The sequence below is a fragment of the Lissotriton vulgaris genome, chromosome 9 (genome assembly GCF_964263255.1).
Source record: "Lissotriton vulgaris chromosome 9, aLisVul1.2, whole genome shotgun sequence".
NCBI classification, from domain to species: domain Eukaryota; kingdom Metazoa; phylum Chordata; class Amphibia; order Caudata; family Salamandridae; genus Lissotriton; species Lissotriton vulgaris.
In genome coordinates this window covers 127,456,305-127,476,168 of record NC_141697.1, presented here as the reverse complement: position 1 = coordinate 127,476,168, position 19,864 = coordinate 127,456,305, and the positions used below count along the sequence as shown (strand labels likewise).

At 47.4% G+C, this 19,864-nt stretch overlaps 1 protein-coding gene across 2 annotated transcripts in view; it reads right to left on the bottom strand.

Annotated features, from left to right (window-relative positions):
• EXD1 (exonuclease 3'-5' domain containing 1) overlaps positions 1–19,864 on the bottom strand; it is a 995,593-nt gene that overhangs the window by 572,234 nt on the left and 403,495 nt on the right. For both annotated transcript variants that reach the window (XM_086937165.1, XM_086937166.1), the window contains exon 6: positions 1,108–1,169. In XM_086937165.1, the coding sequence (XP_086793291.1) occupies positions 1,108–1,169 (62 nt within the window). The remainder of the gene's footprint in view (positions 1–1,107; positions 1,170–19,864) is intronic.

Here is a 19,864-nt window from a genome sequence, read left to right as displayed (position 1 = left end):
ATAAAAGACCACTCATAAAAGAGAGCTACCCAGGTAAACCAGAAAGGACCAGGAATGGCAAAGTAATATCAACATTATTCCTTTCTGTGTTTTTCAATGTTAGTGTAACAAATAGTATTTAACATACGGTGAACCAAAGGAAATCTGCATACAAAATATAGCAACACATACATCCGTAATCTTCATTTATTATTCAATTATTGGCATCTGTATACAAAATTAAGAAAATCCTTAGTGCAATTAAAACCATATATGATAACAAATCATTACAAACAATTAATAAAATCCAGCAAAGAGATTTTTCAATATTATTTGGTATTTTTTACAATGATTCTTACAGAGATGGAAAACATTAAACATGAAGCATTTCATACAAATCTCATTATTTTGCTTTATGAATAAAACAGTACAATTAAAAATAAATGCAGATTTCCTCCGGTTCACTGTATGTTAAATACTATTTGTTACACTAACATTGAAGAACATAGAAAGGAATAATTTTGATACTACTAAGATAAGACCACTCCTGAACTGAAAAAACAATAAAATGAGGATAGGAAATAAAGACGGAAATCTCAGTAACAAGGAGTCTAAAATAAAGGTAGGCTGGATGTTAGAAGGCACATATCTGTCTTGAGCAAAGAAGGCTTACACAAAGTGCTAAGCCTTTTTTCTCTACTTCTGTCCACATCACTTAAATACCCCCTTCCAGTATAGCTAAATCAAAAACTTTTTCCAAAACAGAAAAGTTTCGATATCTCAGGGACTTGACTAAACATGTCACAGGTTTAGAAAGGCACATGGCACAGGTTTATACAGAGATTGGAGTCTATTTTTGTGTTTACAGGGGCGGACATACAATGGAGATTTAAAACAAACAGTAAAGTGATACAAAAAGAAACTAAAAGATACAGGGTGATGTGTCTCCTGACGGAAATGAAACCATGCAGAAAAAACATCTTAGTACACTCCAGTGCTATATGCCATAGCATGAGCAATCGGCATAATCTAATACCAGAAGGAAACAAAACCATTCCTAAATAAGACTATCTCAGTAAGAACCGGAGTCCTGATTCAAATTACACAAAGTAAAACAGCAGTACTCACAGCATGACCAAACTTCTGCTGGAACTGATCAATGACTGTGTATTCCACCTCTTCCTCGTGCCCTACATAACAGAAATAAAAGCATAACAAATCTACACAACAAGAAAAGCAGCCCTAAAAAAGGCAAAGGATTTTAGACACTATGTCTCGTCATAAAACTGTAAAGATGTTAAAACTGTTCACAGAGTATTAAAAAAAACACGAATGGCTCATTTGACCAGATAATTGAAATGCAAATGCAGATGCAGAATTATTTTCAATGTATGTCCATGTTCAGAATCACATTCTACGAGAATCCTGTATGTAACCATACATTAACCTCAAACACATTGTCCAAGGAAAATGGAGGGGATAGGTGTTTGTGGAGGCCTGCTGCGGCTGGTAAGGATTGGGATTGGATCCCAATTACTACTATTATAAATTTGATGGTAAAATAGCAGAGGAGGTTGATCATCTAGAGTAACCGTTGGATCTTCTTTGTGCTTCACACCCTAAATATTTATGAATTTTATAAGCAGGAGAATTTAATGCTAACAACTTCAAAATTTCAGCCAGTGGGCTAACTTATGGCGAGGGGGAGTCAATCTGTAATGTCGCCCACAAAACATATAAAAGTGCGCTGAGCAGACTATTTATTAGTAGCAATCTAAACATACTTAAAACAGTAGATCCATATACCGGTGCTTTAACGTTTGGGTCCCCAGAAATTGGTTCTACAATTGATTATATAGTAGCGTCCGAAGGTCTACTCAACAAATCCACCAAGTACAAGTCAGATCGTGTCGTTTTTGCATCCACGCTGCCCTTTGTTGTTTGAGGACATGGGATGTCACAACAAAACAATCAGCCACTATGTCCCTAATTCTCTGATTACCAGGAGAAATGGTTTCATTCTGAAATGGGAGGAGTAGAATAAGGAATAATTATTTCCTGTGATAGTGGCCAAAATGCTCCCAGAGATTTTATCATGCCTAGAATTTTATTCTGATCCAGCAGTAGTAGTGAGAGCCTTTGAAGAACTCTTTAGACACATTAAAATTAATTTAGTAAGACAGCGACCAAAGATCCAGCCGCCAAGTGTGCACTGATTCGACTCAGAATGTTCCAAGGCCCTAAAATGTCACCACGCAGCTCTGAGGCCTCGTCCGAGAAATAAATCCTTAGTGAAGGACCTCCAAATACAATACAAGAAGGTCCGGAACGCTAAAGTGAATAGCATAAAGGAGGAAGCATGGGAGAGCTTGATATCAGCAGCAGTCAGGAAAATTCGTAGGGATTTCTAGAAAGTGATAAACGCCCTCTTTTTAAAAGTGAGAGCGACCCGTCCTTCGATTCATATGCATCAGAAGTAGTTTGGGGGGCACACTTTATGAAAAGTTTTGGGATAACTGCAATTGAGGAGAGGGTCCGTAATTCCATGCGGAAAGCTGACTTAAAGGACAACCTGGCATTTGATTGATCAGTGAAATGGTGTGGATTGGCACAGTATAGTTCGGACAAAGCAGCGGGACCTGACGGGGTACCTATAGACTTCTTAGTACATCAGGAAATATGGGCGCCGTTTTTAACAAACTTAATGAATGTCACTGCAAAGGTGGGCCCTCCAGATTTGTGGGGAAAAACCATCATTTTCCCTAGTTACAAAAAGGGGGACAAGGCTCTGCCCATTAACGATAGACCCATATCCCCAATGGACGGCATAGCCAAATAGAGAAGGTTACCGTTAAATAGGCTGGAGGAGTGGGTGAAGGATCGGGGTATTTTAATAGCTTCACAATATGGCTTCTTGAAATGGAAACGGACCATAGACCAATGCTTCAATTTGGAACCTGCAAAACTAACAATTGATGGACAGAATGCAGAACAATGTCATACATTTACCTCAGTACAGATCTGGACCTAAATCCATAATCCTATGTAACTGATATTTTGGGTTATATCGACTTGAATAATTTCATATTTGTAAGAATTGAAAAAAAGGGTGGTAGATGAAGCTCCAACTGTAAACAAAGCTATCACGTGTTCCCACATCTGTAACAACCTCAACATGAAGGGGTATAGTACATGAATAAGATACATTCAGTATTCCAATGTGCTCATATGGTAGATACACCCTGCAATATAGTCCTAGGGTGCAAATACAGTCCTAGAAACAAAGTCCTAGGGCTATGAATTTTGCAATCATTTTTAGGTCTCGCCTAGGCAAAACTTGCGCTGTTTCTTCGAGACATGCTGTATTGAGGTATGGACTTGAAGTTCTGCCCAACTTTTTAATCGGCTCCTGTCACTGTCTTTTGTAAATGTTGGCTTTTCAATAGTCGATAGGCTAAGTAGTCCCTCCATAGTACAACCTGGTCTCATTTTGTATCCTCCCATGAGGGCACCCCCTGTTAAATGTGCTTATACTCAGTAAGGTAGAATTACAGCCTCAGACCCCCATTTTCTTAAACAAATCTCTCTGAAATGCTCTCCTACAACAGTTTTTTATTTTTAAATGCGATGCAATGGGTCATTGTGTAAGTAAAACCCTTATTTAACATGGGGCCTTTGCGCCTTTCTCTTGTTCATTTGGCAAACAAACTTTTTTTTAAATATATATATTTATTCCTTGTATACCTTTTCAAAACCACCAGCTTTTACTGCACGGTCACCAACGGCGCCCGCTTTTACTGCAACACTTGTGCACACCGTCACCAATGGCACCCGCTTTTATCTCAAAACAGGAGTACACCGTCACCAATGGCGCCCACCGCCCGCTTTTATCTCAACATCTGCGCGAACCACAAATGATACCCACTGCCCACTTTTACTGCAACACTAGTGCGCAACGTCACCAATGCGGCTCACCGCCCGCTATTTATCTCAATTCGGACGTGCACCATCACCAATAGCAGCCAAAGCCCATTTTTACTGCAACACTAGTGCGCATCTTCACCAATGGCACCTGCTTTTATCTCAACACGAGCACGCAGTCACTAATGGCGCCCGCCTCCCTCTTTTACTGAAACACCAGTGGGCATTGTCACCAATGTCACCTGCCGAGGAGAGAGATTTGGAAAAGGACACACTTTCATGAGGCAGACTAGGAGTAACGGAAAGACACAGGAGAAAGCTCCAGCGAGACCACAGCGCACGCTGCACAATAGAGAGGCAAGGGATGAAGGCATAGGGATTTGGGCCGTAATACCCATGTGTGCGAAGGCGACAAGCTCGTCAATTACTTTGGCCCTCCTTTGCTCACCCCAGTTTAGCAGTTAATGTTATAAAACTGGTTGTGGTTGCGTGTGCACAGGGGTGATTGCATTGGTGCTACCTTAGCTGGAGTTTCTTCACTCTGAAACTACAGCTTTGGAATACACTGCCCGGGTGAGAGCTGTAGAAATAATCGTATATGGGGTGATTACTGCCCTGGTCTGAGTTTTGGAATGTCACACGGGGCTCCTCTCTCTGCCCTGGTGAGAGCTGAAGAATGTCCTTGCCAATGGCAGAAGGGGTGAGGGGGTCTAGTCACTGCCCTGGAATGTTCCCACCCGAGGTTTCATTCACTACCTTAGGGAGATGGCTTCATTCAGATACATTTACAACCAGACACACACATATGCAAAGAAAATAAAAAATAAAAATTCGCAAATCCACAGATATTACAATAAAACATGTTTTCTCTTTAAAATACCAAAAATCGCTGCCACTCCCTGTATTTATTGCTCAGAAATTCACGTGATTGCAACATTTCTGCTATGAGCACAGTTGCTGCTTCCAGATTAGTGAAATGTTTTCCTTTGTATTCATCATGACTTTCGTGCTTTCTTTTTCATTTAATATAGAGCATAATCTGTTCATCTGAATAGAGTACTGGTTCCATCCACAGGCGCACATTGTCAAACAAACTTTCGTAACACTTAACATCTAGCATCGCACAGTGCTGTCTCTTGAATCGCTTACACTGCGCACATCCCCCAGGCCTTCTTGGCACATTCACATAAAGGTACCTTTGTGCAATGTTATCCTCCAAGAACCCAATGAGTGGATTCAGTTTTCTGACTTAAACCAGGAGATGTTTCATTTATATATTTTAAAGCAAAGCTAATCACTGATAAATAAAACAGAAATACCATTTACAAAAAGAGTCCAAAATGTGGGATAGCAGACTGTGATAATAGGCGTTCCTCAAATGTCACTGAAAAGGAAAAGTTTCAGGCGAGACTTGCTAAATTAACAGAGAACGCTCCCTTTCTGCTCCCGCTTCTTGACAGGCATAGGATGAACTAGTCTGGGGAAGTGGAGGGTCATGGGGCAAAATAGCAAGTAGTTCTAGAAGCAATTGACATGTGGACACTTGGCTGAGCAGATTAGGACTGTCTCTTCTAGTAGTAAAAATATTTGAACAGCAGAATTATTATGTCTTTAAAATGGAGGCAATCATAAACACAGAAATGCAACCAGCAGCGTCAGAGCTAGATGTATTCCCTTTAGGGCTGAGCCTCGATCCGGTTCTCTTGGTATACACAGGGCCGGACTGGGAACCAAAATTGGCCCTGGCAAAGAGCTCGGCCGGCCACCCTGACAGCGGCCGAGCTGTTTGCCGGGGCCGGTTTCGTCCAACTTTGTTACAGGGCCGATTTTCGACCCTAGTGGCCCAGCGGGGAAATGCCCGGTGCCCGCTACGGGCAGAACGGCCCTGAGTATATACCCCCCCCCCCCCCCCCCCGCACCACACCCCTCCCCTCACATCTAGTGGAATTTTTTTTTACTGCACCTTTCCCATAGTTTTAGCTTTTTCATGATTCTGGCCTGTTTTTAGGTTAGGCCTACACGGCGCTTGTACTTTCGAAATCTCTTGTAACAAAAAAACAAAAAAAAACATTTGCATTGCAATAGATCTCACATTTGCGAGAGTTTGAACTATTGCCATTTAAAATGACAATGCCTTTTATTTATGTGTTTTGAAAACCTGCAAGCGCTGCATAAACAGCCACTCTGTATTTATAGTCCTTGCTTACGAGAAGCAAGGCTAGCAGCAAAAGAGACATAGTTACTGCCAGACTTGCTTCTTGTAAGCAAGGACTACAAGAACAAGTTACATACTGTCGGTAATGCTTTTTCTGGTGAATACAGTATTTGCCTGTGGATTCCTCACCTTTTGAACTACCCCTTGTCCCAGCATGTCACTCAAACTTTTTCCTAGCTCTCCCACGTCGACGAAGACGTCATAATGACTCGGCCTAGCTTGCGACTCAGTCTGATGTTATCAGAGGCATAAGAAGTCCTCGTTGGCGTGCTGACGTCCGTTCCACCCAATTTTCTCCGTGACCTCGAGGAGAAGGGGCGGACAGCCAACATAATACGAGTATACACAGTATACAATATATATCTACATATACACACAAATACACACAGTATATAAGTAAAGCGGAAAAGCTAGGACCAAAGCATTTCCTAACCACCAACCGTATTGAAATCAATTGACATAGGAAAACACAATGTCATACAATGAAAATCTTTTTGGTATATATAGATGGACAACAGGGAGGAGGGTGGGGGTCAGTGAGGAATCCACAGGCAGATACTGTATCCAACATAAAAAAGCGTTACCGAAGGTAAGTAACTTGTTCTTCTGATGGAAACATCTGCCTGTGGATTACTCACCTTTTGAATTGAGTCCCACAGCATCCCCACTCCCAGAGGAGGGTTTCCACCCACTCATACCATAAAATCCTACAGCATAGCCCGTGCAAAATGGCGATCCATCTTCACCTCAGAATCCACGCAATAATGCTTTGCAAAAGTGTGGCAGGAGGCCTATGTTGCAGTTTTACAAATGCCCACTACAGGGACAACCCTAGCCAAAGCATATGTAGAAGACTTTGCTCTAGTAGAATGAGCTCAGATACCTTCAGGTGGCTCATTCTTGGCCAGGGCGTGGCATATCTTGATACACAAGATGATCCACCTGCACAGCATTCTCTTATGGGCGGCTCTGCCTTTCATCTTTCCCAAATAGCCAACGAAGATCTGGTCATTCAACCTCGGCTCCCTGGTCCTTACAGGTAGAAGCTGACAGCCCTCTTAGGGTCCGGGCAGTGAAGTCTGTCCTCCTCGGAAGGGTGAGGGGCGAGGATAGAAAGTGGATAAGTGATCGACTGCCCTCAATGGAAGGGAGTAACCACCTTGGGCAGGAAAGCAACTCTGGTCTTAAGAATCATCTTAGCTGCATGAAATGAGGTAAATGGAGGCTTGGAGCTAAGAGCCTGCAGCTCACTCACGCTCCTGCCTGAGGTGATAGCCACCAGAAAAATACGAAAGCAGCCTCAATGGGCAACTATGAAGAGGCTCAAAAGGAGGCGCCATCAGAAATGTGAAAACCAAAATCAAATCCCATGACGGCATTATGAAGGGAGTGGGAGGAAACCTATTGCGGAGACCCTAATGCACCTCATGACAATGTTGTTATGTTATGTTATAGCCGTACTTTTAGAGCGCACGGCTACCCCAAGGGGTGTCCCGGCGCTTTAGCAAAGAGGCCTGAAAAACTCAGAAACACAAGGCAGAGACGCAGCAGTCACGGAGATCATATGGAGAAAAGCACGGTCTTCAGCGCCTTCCTGAAAGCCAGAAGATTATTAGCTTTACGGAGGGAGAGAGGGAGCTCGTTCCAGAAACGAGCCGCCACATATTGGAAGGACCGGCCTCCCATCCGGACTCGTTTCACAGCAGGTACCACCATTTTTGCCAAGTCTGCAGACCGCAGCGTCCTCCGCGGAACATAGGGAGCAATACGCTTCCTGATGTAGCCGGGGCCAATAGAATGCAGGGCTTTAAATGCCAGCGTGAGGATTTTGAACCTTATTCTGCTAGAGATAGGTAGCCAGTGCAGCCTTTTGAGCAGCACTGAAGCACTGGCTCTCCTTGGCAAGCCGAATATGGCTCTAGCCGCCGAATTTTGGACAATTTGCAGTCTGGACAAAAGGTACTTTGGCAGACCTGCAAAAAGCGCATTTGCGTAATCTAACCTAGATCCCACAAGCGCCTGGACTACGATCTTACGGTATTGCAGGGAAAGCAGTGGCAAGAATCTCCTGAGCATCTTAAGGATGCCAAAGCATTTCCCCGAAAGCCCCAAAATGTGGGGTCGAAAAGAGAGATCGTCATCAAATACCACTCCAAGATTTTTCACTTGGGAAGATGACGTCTCAGGAGGGAACATATCCTGGGGCCACCACGACTTCCAACCAGGATCAGGGGCACAGCCAAAAAAGAGCAGCTCAGACTTATCCGAGTTGCATTTCAGGCTGTGCCGCTGAAACCACGTGAAAACTGCGCTCAGACAGTCTTTGATTCTGTCGCCGTCAAACACCTCTCCCTTCCTGCATGTAAACAGGAGCTGCGTGTCATCAGCGTAGGAGATGACCCGGGCCCCATAAGCCTCCGCTACCCTCGCCAGAGGGGCCATATAGATATTAAAGATGGTGGGGCTCAGAATGGACCCTTGAGGCACCTCCACCTCTAGCGATGGCATTTCCGCGGAGAACGGTGGAGCCCAGATCACCTGCCGACGGTCGGCTAGAAAGGATTGAAACCAGTCCAGCACCGTCCCCCTCAGTCCTATCTCCCTGTATTTAAGTCTCCCAATAGGAGACTTAAATAAAGACGGCTGGTATGGCAAACAAAGGAAGGCCGATAATAGCCCTTAACTGTTGCCCTAGCACAACCTTGCTGGGCCAAGGAAAGTGAAAAACTAAGTACATCTGATAAACAGGCCCTCAAAGGATCGATAGATCTCTCTCCACAACACTTCACAAACCTACCCCATCTATTTTTATTATTATATTATTTAATTCATAAGGCGCAACAACTACCCAAATAGGGTTTGCAGCGCCGGCCAGGCCACGGAATATATGCCAGCTTAAAGATTATGGTTTAAAAAACTAGGTTTTTAAGGATTTTCGGAATTGGACATACACCGTTTCATTCCGAATAGATGTGGGGAGGTAATTCCATAAGGACGGTCCAAGATATGCGAACGAGCGGCCGTCCATTCGGGATAGTCTGACTCTAGGCACAAAAAATTTCCCTGGGTGGACGAGCGGAGACAACGAGAAGGCGCATAGGGGTGAACTAGTGACTGCAGATATTGAGCGGCCGAACCCGTTTTAATTCTAAACATATAGCTTAGGGCTTTGAATTTAATCCAGTTTTCCACCCTGAGCCAGTGAAGGTCACGCAAGTGACCGAACACAGAGGTAGCTCTGGGAACTTGGCAGAGCAGTCTTGCAGCAGAATTCTAAACCAATTGTAGCCTCCGAGTCACTTCCTTGTTTGCCCCAGATAAAGAATATTTCCGCAGTCCAGTCTAGAGGTGACAAGCGCCTGGACTACTGTTCTTTGAGTATGTACTTGCAGCAACCAAATAATCTTTTTTAGCCATGTCAGAATGGTGAAGCATGTAGCAGCTACCTTAACAGCTTGTTGTTGCATAGTTAGTAGCTTGTTGCATAGTTAGTTGGTCGTCAATAATGACACCCAAGTTGCAGGCTTGGCAGGAGGGCTGAGAAAGAGAGCCCATCTCACTGGACCAGTGCTGGGGCACCAGAGATCTCTGTTTCTTCCTAAAACCAAGACCTCAGACTTCTCTACGTTGAGTTTGAGGTAATTAGCCTAATTTTGCCTAAGCCCAGCTGGAGAGGGGAAGTCTCAGCCGCCCTCTCCATTGAGAGTGAGATAATGATCTGGGTGTCGTCCGCACAAGAAAACAAAGACAGCCTAGCTTCTGCGGCAACATCCACCAGAGGTCTAACATAAAGATTGAATAATAGAGGGCTGAGAATGGAGCCTTGAGGTACTCCATAAGGAAAAAGGATGGATATCAGAGCTAGCTACTATAGAAAAGACTTGGAAGGTCCGATTAGCAAGAAAGGAGATAAGCCTTTTAAGAGCGGAGCCACAAATACCTAGTGATCTTAAAGTTTTTACTAACACCGTATCAAATGCTGTGCTTAAGTCAAGCAGTAACAGAGCCACCGTATCTCCAGAATCTAAGTGACTACGCAGTCTTTCAGTGACTCAGAGAAAAGCTGTTTCAGCTGAAAACTCGTCTCGGAAGCCTGATTGGGATGGGTGAAGACATTTTTGTGATTCTACAAAATCAGACAGCTGTGAGTAAATGTGCTTCTCCAAGATCTTAGAAAAAGCCAGTAACAGGGAAATAGACCTGTAATTGGAGGCTGCATTAGCCTTCTTCAAAAGGGGGAGCACCATAGCATGCTTCCACTCTGATGGAACCATTGCTTCCTGTAAGGAGGCATTCAGAAGGTTCATAATTACCAGCAACGATGACGGCTCAAGCTGTTTAAGCACAGAGATAGGGAGAGGGTGCCTGAGAGAGCCTGATTTAACACGGTCTAAAAGACATTTAAAATAATCCATGTCTAATAGAGGCCATGTATCCGGTATGCTAATGGATGCAGAAGGCACCCTATCTTGAGCCAGACGGGCATTGTCATTTAAAGGCAGTGTAAATGCTGGTTGGGGAGAATTATCAGTTTGTAATGAAGGGGAACTACTGAGCTGCAGTCTCTCTATTTCAGAGTACATTGTGACTACTTTCTAGAGGAAGAAATTGGCCAGTTCTTCCCATTGCCGATTGTAAAGCGAAGGGGGCCTAGATTGCGTTTTACAGCCAGAAAGCTCCTTGACCATGTTAAATAATGTTTTTGAACAGTTCAAGGCACCAAAAATGGTTGCTGAAACATACTCCTCTCGAGTAGATTTACACAAATGATGGTATTCTTTTTGCCATCTAATAAGCAATTTTGGAGTCAGGTGCGTAGTTCCTCCTACAGCATCCTTCCAGCGTCTTGCATTTGGTCTACTCTATTTTTAGTTTTTCAGTAAACCAAGGCGCTGGGGGTAATAAACAGGTTTGGTGGAGTGTCTTCTGGAAGATAAAATATCATGGATCCGGTGGGAGAAAGTAAGAGCTCAGGTTACCCCGTTTAATCTCCAGGCATGAAGGTGCTGGCTCTGGAGGTGGGGGTGTACAACCTGCCCCTGCGACAGAGAGAGGAGGTTTGCCCTGAGAGGAAGACAGAGGGTGCGATGAGAGGTGAAGAAGATCTGTGTACCAGACCCCTCTTGGCCAATCCGGCGCAATTAATATAACTTAGGCCAGGTCTTGGCAAATCTTACTTAGACCCTGAGGAATCAAGGGTATAGGGGGAACCGCGTAAAGAAGTGGACAGCTCCAATCCAGTTGAAGCGCGGCACCCTAATGATCCCTGCATCGGATACTGGAGACTGCAGAGCGACCGGCAGTGTGCGTTCTCGCGAGTGGCAAACAGGTCCACCCGAGGAGACCCCTACAACCTGAAGATGCGGTGAACCACCTTTGGGTGAAGCCTCCACTCTGGGTCGGCTGAATACTGCCGACAGACTGTCCGCACGCACATTCAGCACTCCGGCCAGATGATTTGTCATTACACAACTCTGGTGGTCCTGTTCCCAGGACCAGAGCCACAGAGACCCTCTGCAGAGGTGATACGACCCTACTCCTCCCTGTTTGTTGATATACCACATCGCAGTAGTGTTGTCTGTCAGGACTTGAACCAAACAACCATGAAGGAAGGCCTTGAGAGCCAGACGTATTGCCCGCAATTCTAGAAGATGGATGTGGAGCAACCTTTCTTCTGGAGACCAAAGATCCTTGACCTACAGATACCACAGATGTGCAACCCACCCTAGAGGGGAGGCATCCGTGAACACTTCGGCCACAGGCAGAGGAGGTTGAAACGGCTTCCCCATAGACACCCCACCACTGCAGTGTCTCTGGAGATTCTGATCATCAACCAAAGATCTGCATTGTGTGGATACCACTGCCTGCTTAGGCACCACTGGAGAGTCCTCATGTGTCAGCGTGCATGGTTGAACAACAGAATGCAGGAAGCGAACAGACCGAGCAGGCGTTATACCTTCAGGACTCGAACAACCGCTCCATTGTGAAACAAAGGAATCAATATCCTGGATGTCGAGTATCCTCTGTGAAGGTGGAAAAGCTCAAAACACAGAAGTGTCCAGTACTGCCCCGAGGTTGCACCGAGAGGGCACAGGTAAGATTTGGATATGTTTATCAAGAAACCCAAGTTGAACATCAGCTGTGTTTTTACTTGCAAATGATGCAGCACCATCACTGGCGACTTGACTTTGAGCAGACAGTCATTCAGATAAGGGAATACAGGGATTCCCAACCTTCTGAAATGAGCTGTCACCACCATCACCTTCGTGAAGACCCAAGGTGCCTAAGTAAGACCGAACAGAAGGAGCACAAACTGGTAGCGTTGAGACCCCACCGTAAAACAGAGATACTTCCAATGAGACTTAAGGATAGGAAATCCTGCAAGTCGATCAACACCATCCAGTCTTCCTGTTGCAGCACCTGAAGAAGCTGAGCCAGGGTACACCTCTTGAACTTCTCCTGCTTGAGGTAAAGATTCAAGAACCGAAGTCTAGAATCGGCCTCAACCGACTGTCTTTCTTGGGGATCAAGAAATACCCCGTTCACTGTATATCTCCAGGACACAATTGGTGCTGATGGGAAGAAGTGAGGACGGAGTTTGCAGACGACAGTGTGGGGGGGGGGGGTGGGGACTTTTCTTCATATGATATGGGAGTGTCCCTTGATACAAACATACTGGCAGAAGATACACCACTGTATCCATGAAGTCTGGGAGGTAGAACTACGGCCCAAAGCAAAAAGGTGTCTTTTAAATATATGGGAACCCACGGATCTACCAGCCAAGGGCAAACTGTGGGTGTCACTAGGTCTAGCAATAGCAAAGCGGAATATTGCATGCCTTTGGGGGGCGAATACACCTCCAAAGATCACTGACTGGAAAAATTGATATGGACTGGTGCATGCTGCAGGAGAAGACTGTGTATACAGCCCGGGGTTGCCCCCGGAAATGGTCGGCTGTGTGGTCCAATTGGAATGAGTACCGAGGTGATATATGTGAACCTCCTGCTCCCCCCACCCTTGATTGCTCCATGTTACGCTATGTATTGATATCACCTTGTGTGCCAAAGAACTAGCTATTGTATACTTTGTTGCAAACATGAAAATGCACCTAATAACTGCTGTAATCACTGTGTGTATGACCAATCTGTTTACTTTTGAAATAAAAAGATTTTTTTTAAAAAGCAATACCCCGTTCCTGCTGCTGTGGCTACTGACTACCTCGAAAGGAAGCCGCTTTACCAAGACCGATAGCTCCTGAATCCAAAGCCCCTGAGCTGAGACTGCAGGTCCAAGGATCTTGCAGTATCCCTGAGGTCCTTGAAGCGTTGCAGAGCTGAATCAGCCTTTGCATCAAAAAGCCTGGACCCATCAAAATGCAGATCAAGCAAAGTAGCCTGTACATCCGGAGAGAATCCAGAGGACCTCAGCCAAGTATGCCTTCTGGTGGTCACAGAGGAGCCATTCACCCTGGCCACAGAGTCTGCCGTATCCAATCCTGACTGGATAACCTGACGAGCAGCCGCCTGTGTATCTGTCAACACCTTTAAGAAGTGTCCGCTGTCATCCTCAGGCAGCTTAGGAGCCACCTCTTTAGCAGAGTCCATCAAGGCATAGATATACCTTCCCCAAAACCCCAGTGGCATTAAACTGTCTTGACTGACTGCTCTAGTTGCTTTGAGTCTATCTCCCTGAGTGGTGGGACAGGATCCAGCTGACTGTTTAGAAGAGCAAGAAGCCTGTACCACCAAGCTCTCTGGTAAAGGGTGAAGGGTGAGCAGTAAGGAAAGCCGGATCGCCTGGATCTGGCTCATATCGTCCAGCCACTGTCCTTCGGCCACACCTCCATAATTGCGCTCTGTCAAAGCCTCATTGAAAGGCAGCAATGGCTCAATAGCAGAAGGAGAGTGCAACACCTCAGTTAGGATATTTGACTTGACCTCTGCTGTGGGCAACTGAAGATCCAAAAGCTCAGCAGCCTTCCTGCTAACAGTATGGTATGGAGCAGCATCCTGTGAGGGCAAAGCTTTCGGGGAAGAAAGCTCCCACTCCGGGGAAGTGTCCAAGCCACTGGCCTCCTAAAGGCCCACAAAGTCATGTTGAGGATCTCCCCCTCTTCAGCCCGATTCGGATCGTACTCCTCCTCCTCCAGCAGTCTCTGGGCTTCTGTCCTGGATCGCAACTTTGGGACTGGCGTCGGATGCAGCGCCTGAGACAACGGCACCGGGCGTCAAAGAAAGACCCTCAGAAGCGGGCAATGGCATCGCTTGAAACTGGGAAGGCGTCGTCTCAACACCAGACAGCGCCAGAGACTGTGAAACCGGTGTCGAAAAGCTTGGCGCCGGGACCTGCCATGCCGAAGCCAAATGCATGAAAGGCACGAGGGGTGCCTGGGCATATTGCAGCGGGATGCCGAAGTTAAAAGCAAGCGAACCCTTGGGGCTAGATAATGCACCAGTAGGGTGAACTGCCTTGGCAAACATGGCAAACATCACATTAAAAAAATGCAACAGTCCCGGACCCGCGAAGGGTGGATAAGGGTCCATAACGGCCGCGCCTGGTTCCGCCCAAGCCCGCACATCGGGCTGTGGCGCCAGGGATACCGTGGTCAGACAGGTTAAGTCGCAGGAACAGGAGTAGACTCCCTGTTTGCCGGCAAATCCAAGGACGCCGGCGAATCCCTCAGCATGGGAGAGTGAGCCAGAGTCGCCTGTGGCAAAGGTGAAGGCGAGGGAAAGACGACATCTTAAACATGATGCTGCTTAACAGGAGAAGCCGACCTCGAAGCCTTGCTATGCAGAGACCCATGTTGGTGCTTTTTCTTATGCTTCTTCGACCTCAAACTATGATAAGTCGACGACTTAGACCTCTTGCAGCCCCTCTTCTCCTCCTTTGCTTGGGCCGTGAAAAGCTTTGCATCTCGCTCCTTCAGTGCCTTTGGATTCATCCACCGACAGGAGGAGCAACCCTCAACGTCGTGCTCGGACGACAGGCACCAGAGGCAGTCCTCTTGAGGGTCCTTGATGGACATATGGCCCCCACACTACCTGCAAGGCTTGAAACCCGATTTCTTTAAAGTAGCCATCGCACCACTACACTAAGGAAGAAAGGAGTAACATAGTTCTTACAAAGGAAATGGACAGTCTCAGAAAAAAACATTACACGTCAACAGTGTCGAAAAAAGGGAACTAACGTCAGCACGCCGACAAGGTCTTCTTATGGCTCTAATGACTTCGTACAAAGTCGCAAGCAGAGCAGAGTCATTGTGACTTCCTTGTGGGAGAGCTAGGAAAAAGTTTCAGTAGAATGCTGGCGCAAAGGGTAGGTCAAAAGGTGTGGAATACACAGGCAGATGTATCCATCAGAAGTACAAAGTGCGTGTTTACGCACCATATGCAGGTTTTCAAAACACACATACAAGACATTGTCATTTACAATGCCAATAGCACAAACTCTTTCACATGCAAGACCTATTGAATTGCAAATGCTCATTACTAAAGAACTCAATACAACGCAGCACGAACAGTAAAAACATCAGATTTGAAAAATGCCATGTCTGGCGCATGGCCAAGACGTACATTCCTATCCCTCCGGCGCCGCCACTCATTAGCATTGCAATATCGCCCACATCGGAGCCCATATACGCTTAACGGCGGTTGTGGCTGCTTGGCCTTTTTTCTGAGTTTTGATGACCGTTCCTGCTTTCTGCAACCTTTCCGGCCCGGCATTGCTGTGGTCCGGCAGGCCAGGAGTGGTCCTGCGGGCATCCCGGAGCCCAGGCGCTGTTGCATGCTTTTATCGCCTGGCGAGAAGAAAAAAGGTGCACCCCACTAGTGAGCTCTCCTCCGGGAGGCAGACTGGAAGAGTAAAGCCGCTGGCGTATCTGTTTCGAGGAGCGACTTGAGGCCGACGCCATTTTAGCCTCCATTAGCGCGGCTTGATTGAACACTGCGGGCTGGGGAGCGCGGACCTAGCGATCGCGGGTGCCGTCCCGGACCGTGCCCGGTGCTGGTGCCCCAGGTCCAGCTGAGGTGCCCGTGAGCCCTGGTGTGGCCCTGTGCTCCGGCGCCGGCGAAGGCAGCCCCCCGGAGGATCAGAGGTGAGGTGCAGGGGGCCTGCAGTGTGGGCACGGCCTGCTGGAGTGGGATTCGGTCCACGGTTGGGCGGACAGCGGAAGTGGCTGTCGGGGGCCTTCACCAGTGTCTGCAAACCGAGAGGAGCAGTGTTTGTTTCCCCGTAGAGCCCCCCTGAGCCTGAAGTGTGTAGGTCTGCTGCGGAATTTAGTTGGCGCCCGCGGGGGGGGGCAGGGGGTTGATGTCCATGGGGCCTGGTGCTTGGGAAGCGGCCCTGCATCCTTGGACTTAATTTGTGGAGCAGTGGACACAGTGAGCCACGGTGTGGGGTCCTCATACTTCTCTTGAGCTGACGGGTGCAGTGCTTCCCTATCCAAAGGGGGCAGGTCATGGTGTGGTTGGAGCCGCCGCTGGTATCTGTGGGCCGTCTAGAGTGAGGTATTTTCCCACGCAAGCCCCCTCCCGATGTCAGCGGCTTAACGGCAGGCACAGGCCTCATGCTACTACTAGGACTTGTGTGGAAGTGCAGGAGGGGCCTTGTGGTAGTACAGCGGCCTTCCAGTCTAGGGCCCCGCTGGTGGAGAGGCAGATATTGGAGTTCCATGTGAAGGTTTCCAGCAGTTTTCTGGCGGGAGAAGTGCTTTTCGTGCTGATGGGTGGCACACTGAGCTTCATTGAGTGGTCTGTCGCACCCAAGTGACCAGGTGGGTCTGCCTCCGGTCCACGGATCGGCGGATGGCATTGCCTATACACCGTGCCGGTTATGGACATCAAGGAGCTGCAGCGTGAGTGGGGCCTTCCCCTGTGAGGACCCGGATCCGAGCAGTCCCTTGGAAAGAGGAAGGCGATAAACTTCGTGCCTATGTCAGAGCTCGGTTCATACAGATGCTCGGGGACGATGAGATACAGGAGATTCAAATGGATCGTGTCCACCGAATGGGCCTCACACGTGGTGCTAAAGCTCCCCCCTGATATCCTAGTCTGCGTTCATGACTTTCAACTGAAAGAGAGTATCCTCCGTAAGGCACAAGACCTTAACCCAGTACAGTTCCGTGGCCACCAGCCTACGCACTTCCAGGATGTGGCCTCCACATTGATTAAGTGCAGAGAATTTAAGCCTATCACCAGCCACCTCAGAGAGAAGAATATTCCTTATTCCTGGGGTCACCCGTTCTGCCTTATCTTTAATTATCTGGGCAAATTGTTGTAGATTCGGTCCTTGGAGGAAGCATTTGACACATTGAGTCTTAAGACCCCTGCCTCGGCAGGGGATGCCAAGCCACTCCCTCACAGAAGACGTTGCTCCTCGGACTGGCAGCAGGTCGGGAAATTGTTGTCAAGCCCCGGGCCTGAAATGGCTGCTAGCAAACGGGAGAGAGAGGCGGCCCTTTTCATGGCTGACCTAAGTAAGAGAGCGTCCTGGAACTCCTTGATGTATTGAGCTTGGCATCCATTTGGGTTCATTATCTGGCGCCAGAGGGAGGAAGCAGTTCGACTGTATGCAGAGACACTACTACCTGACCATCGGAGTGATAGCCAAGTAATTCTTGGTATGGACTGGGTCTGTGCTACGTCCCCCTGGACTCTGACCATCGAGACAAACTTTTGCCATGTTTCCTGGTTTTCCGTCTCCCTTTTATTATTTGACGATTTATTCTGGTTTAGGACTTGGGGGGGGTTGGGGCATTACTTTGGGGCTCCGCACCAGTTCACGAGCAAGCTTGGCAGGCGGCTAGTCTGTATGGGTTAACCTTTGCTGTCCTGGATTAATTTAGACTTGTGCGGGTGCATAGCCTTTCTCCCCCCCACTGCTGAGATAGGTAGGGATCTGAAAGTTGTTAGCCTGAATGTTCGAGGTTTAAATAATCCCATAAACTGCAAAACTCTCCCTTTTGGAGAATGCGGACAGTGATATTTGTTTGCTCCAAGAAACCCACCTTCTAGGTAAAGATACCAGACGCATGAGAGATAAGAGCTTCCCACTACAATTCTGGTCCTCAGGCCGTCCAAGAAAAAATGAGTGGTGATCCTCTTTAGTGAGGGGTCGCAATGCAAAGTAGTTTCCACAGTGGCAGAAGTTAAGGGTAGGTTACTGGCAGTTAGGATACAATGGGGGGCAGGGGGGGGGGGGGGGGGGGGGACACACACACATTTTACAGTCAGGTCCCCATATGCACCTAATGAACAGCAGGAGTCCTTCTTGCGCCTTGCCCTGACGGAGGTTCTTGCCTATCCCGATTCGGCGCTTTTGGTCGGGGGTGGGGGGCTTAAATGTGTAATGGATCTGGATCTAGATAGATCAGGGCAGAGGTCACATCAAACAGGGACACTGTCGCAGGCTGGGAAACAATGGCTGGTTGACTGTGGGCTGTGCGATGTGTGGCGTATACAGCATCCTAATGAGAGCGATTATACCTACTTCTCAGCGGTGCACAAAACATATGCGCGTCCGGATCACTTTTTAGCCTCCCCATTTCTTCTCCCAAATTTGCACGTCGCGGATATCACCACCAGCTCCCTTTCAGACCATGCCCTTATCTCGGTGCTGCTGCCAGCTCGGTGCTCAACCCCGCCTGGCTGGAGACTCCGCAAATCCCTTCTCCACTCGGAAGAGGTCACGAAACAGGTCCGAGATACTATAGTACATTATTTTTCTGAGAACGATCAGGAGGGTACACCCCTCGCGGCGGTGTGGGAGGCCTTGAAGTTGGTGGTGGGAGGCGAATTTATTGTGGTTGCAGCGTCATTTGCGCGCCTATGCAGAGAGAAGCGAGTGGCATTAGAAAAGGAGGTGGGAGAGCTGGAGGCAGTTCATAAGAGGACGGGGGCACCAAGGGTTTGGAGGGAGGTGGAGACCCAGCGGCGCATGCTGAAACATCTAGACCTAGACAGGGATGAGCATGCTCTCCTGAGATTGCGGTATCAATTGTACCTCAGTGGGGACAAGTGTGGGAAGATGCTAGGGCACAGATTACGAGCACAAGTTAAGATGTCTGCAATCCATTCCATTCCATACAGGACCAGAAGGGGATGGAGCACACCACAGATGCCATTATCCTGGATTCCTTCCATAATGTTTATCAACACCTTTATGCTAAGGGTGACACCCTCCTGCATGACCTAGAGGAACTCCAGCGATATTTCTCCCCTACTCAAATCTTCGGCTGATACCTTAGATTACGCTATTAGCCAAGTCACCAGGCCTGGATGGCTTCCCAGCCGTTTTATATAAAACATTTTGTGTGGAACTGGCCCCTTTTTTAACGCAACTTTTTAACTCCTTCCTAAATACTGGTGAAGTGACGCCTACAATGTCTGATGCACAATTCTGTGAATATTAAACCCGGGAAAGAGCCCAAAGATTGTGGGTCATACCGACCAATCTCGCTCCTTAAAATTGATGAGAATTGTTTGCGGGTGTTCTAGCTTCACGCCTTGTAAATGTAAATGTAAATGTATTTGAGCTTATATAGCGCACAGCTACCCGCAGTGGGTTTCCCGGCGCTTGCTTAGGGAACCCGTCCTGGTATTCCCCTGTGAGATAACCCCAGCAGGGTATCCACAAGGTGAAAGCCAGGCATCCCGCCACGAGGGGCCGTTGTGGAGATTAAGCAAGCTATTGCCCAGAGTCGCAGAGTGTGAACACGTGAGTCGAGAAGGCACCGGAGCGAGAATTATC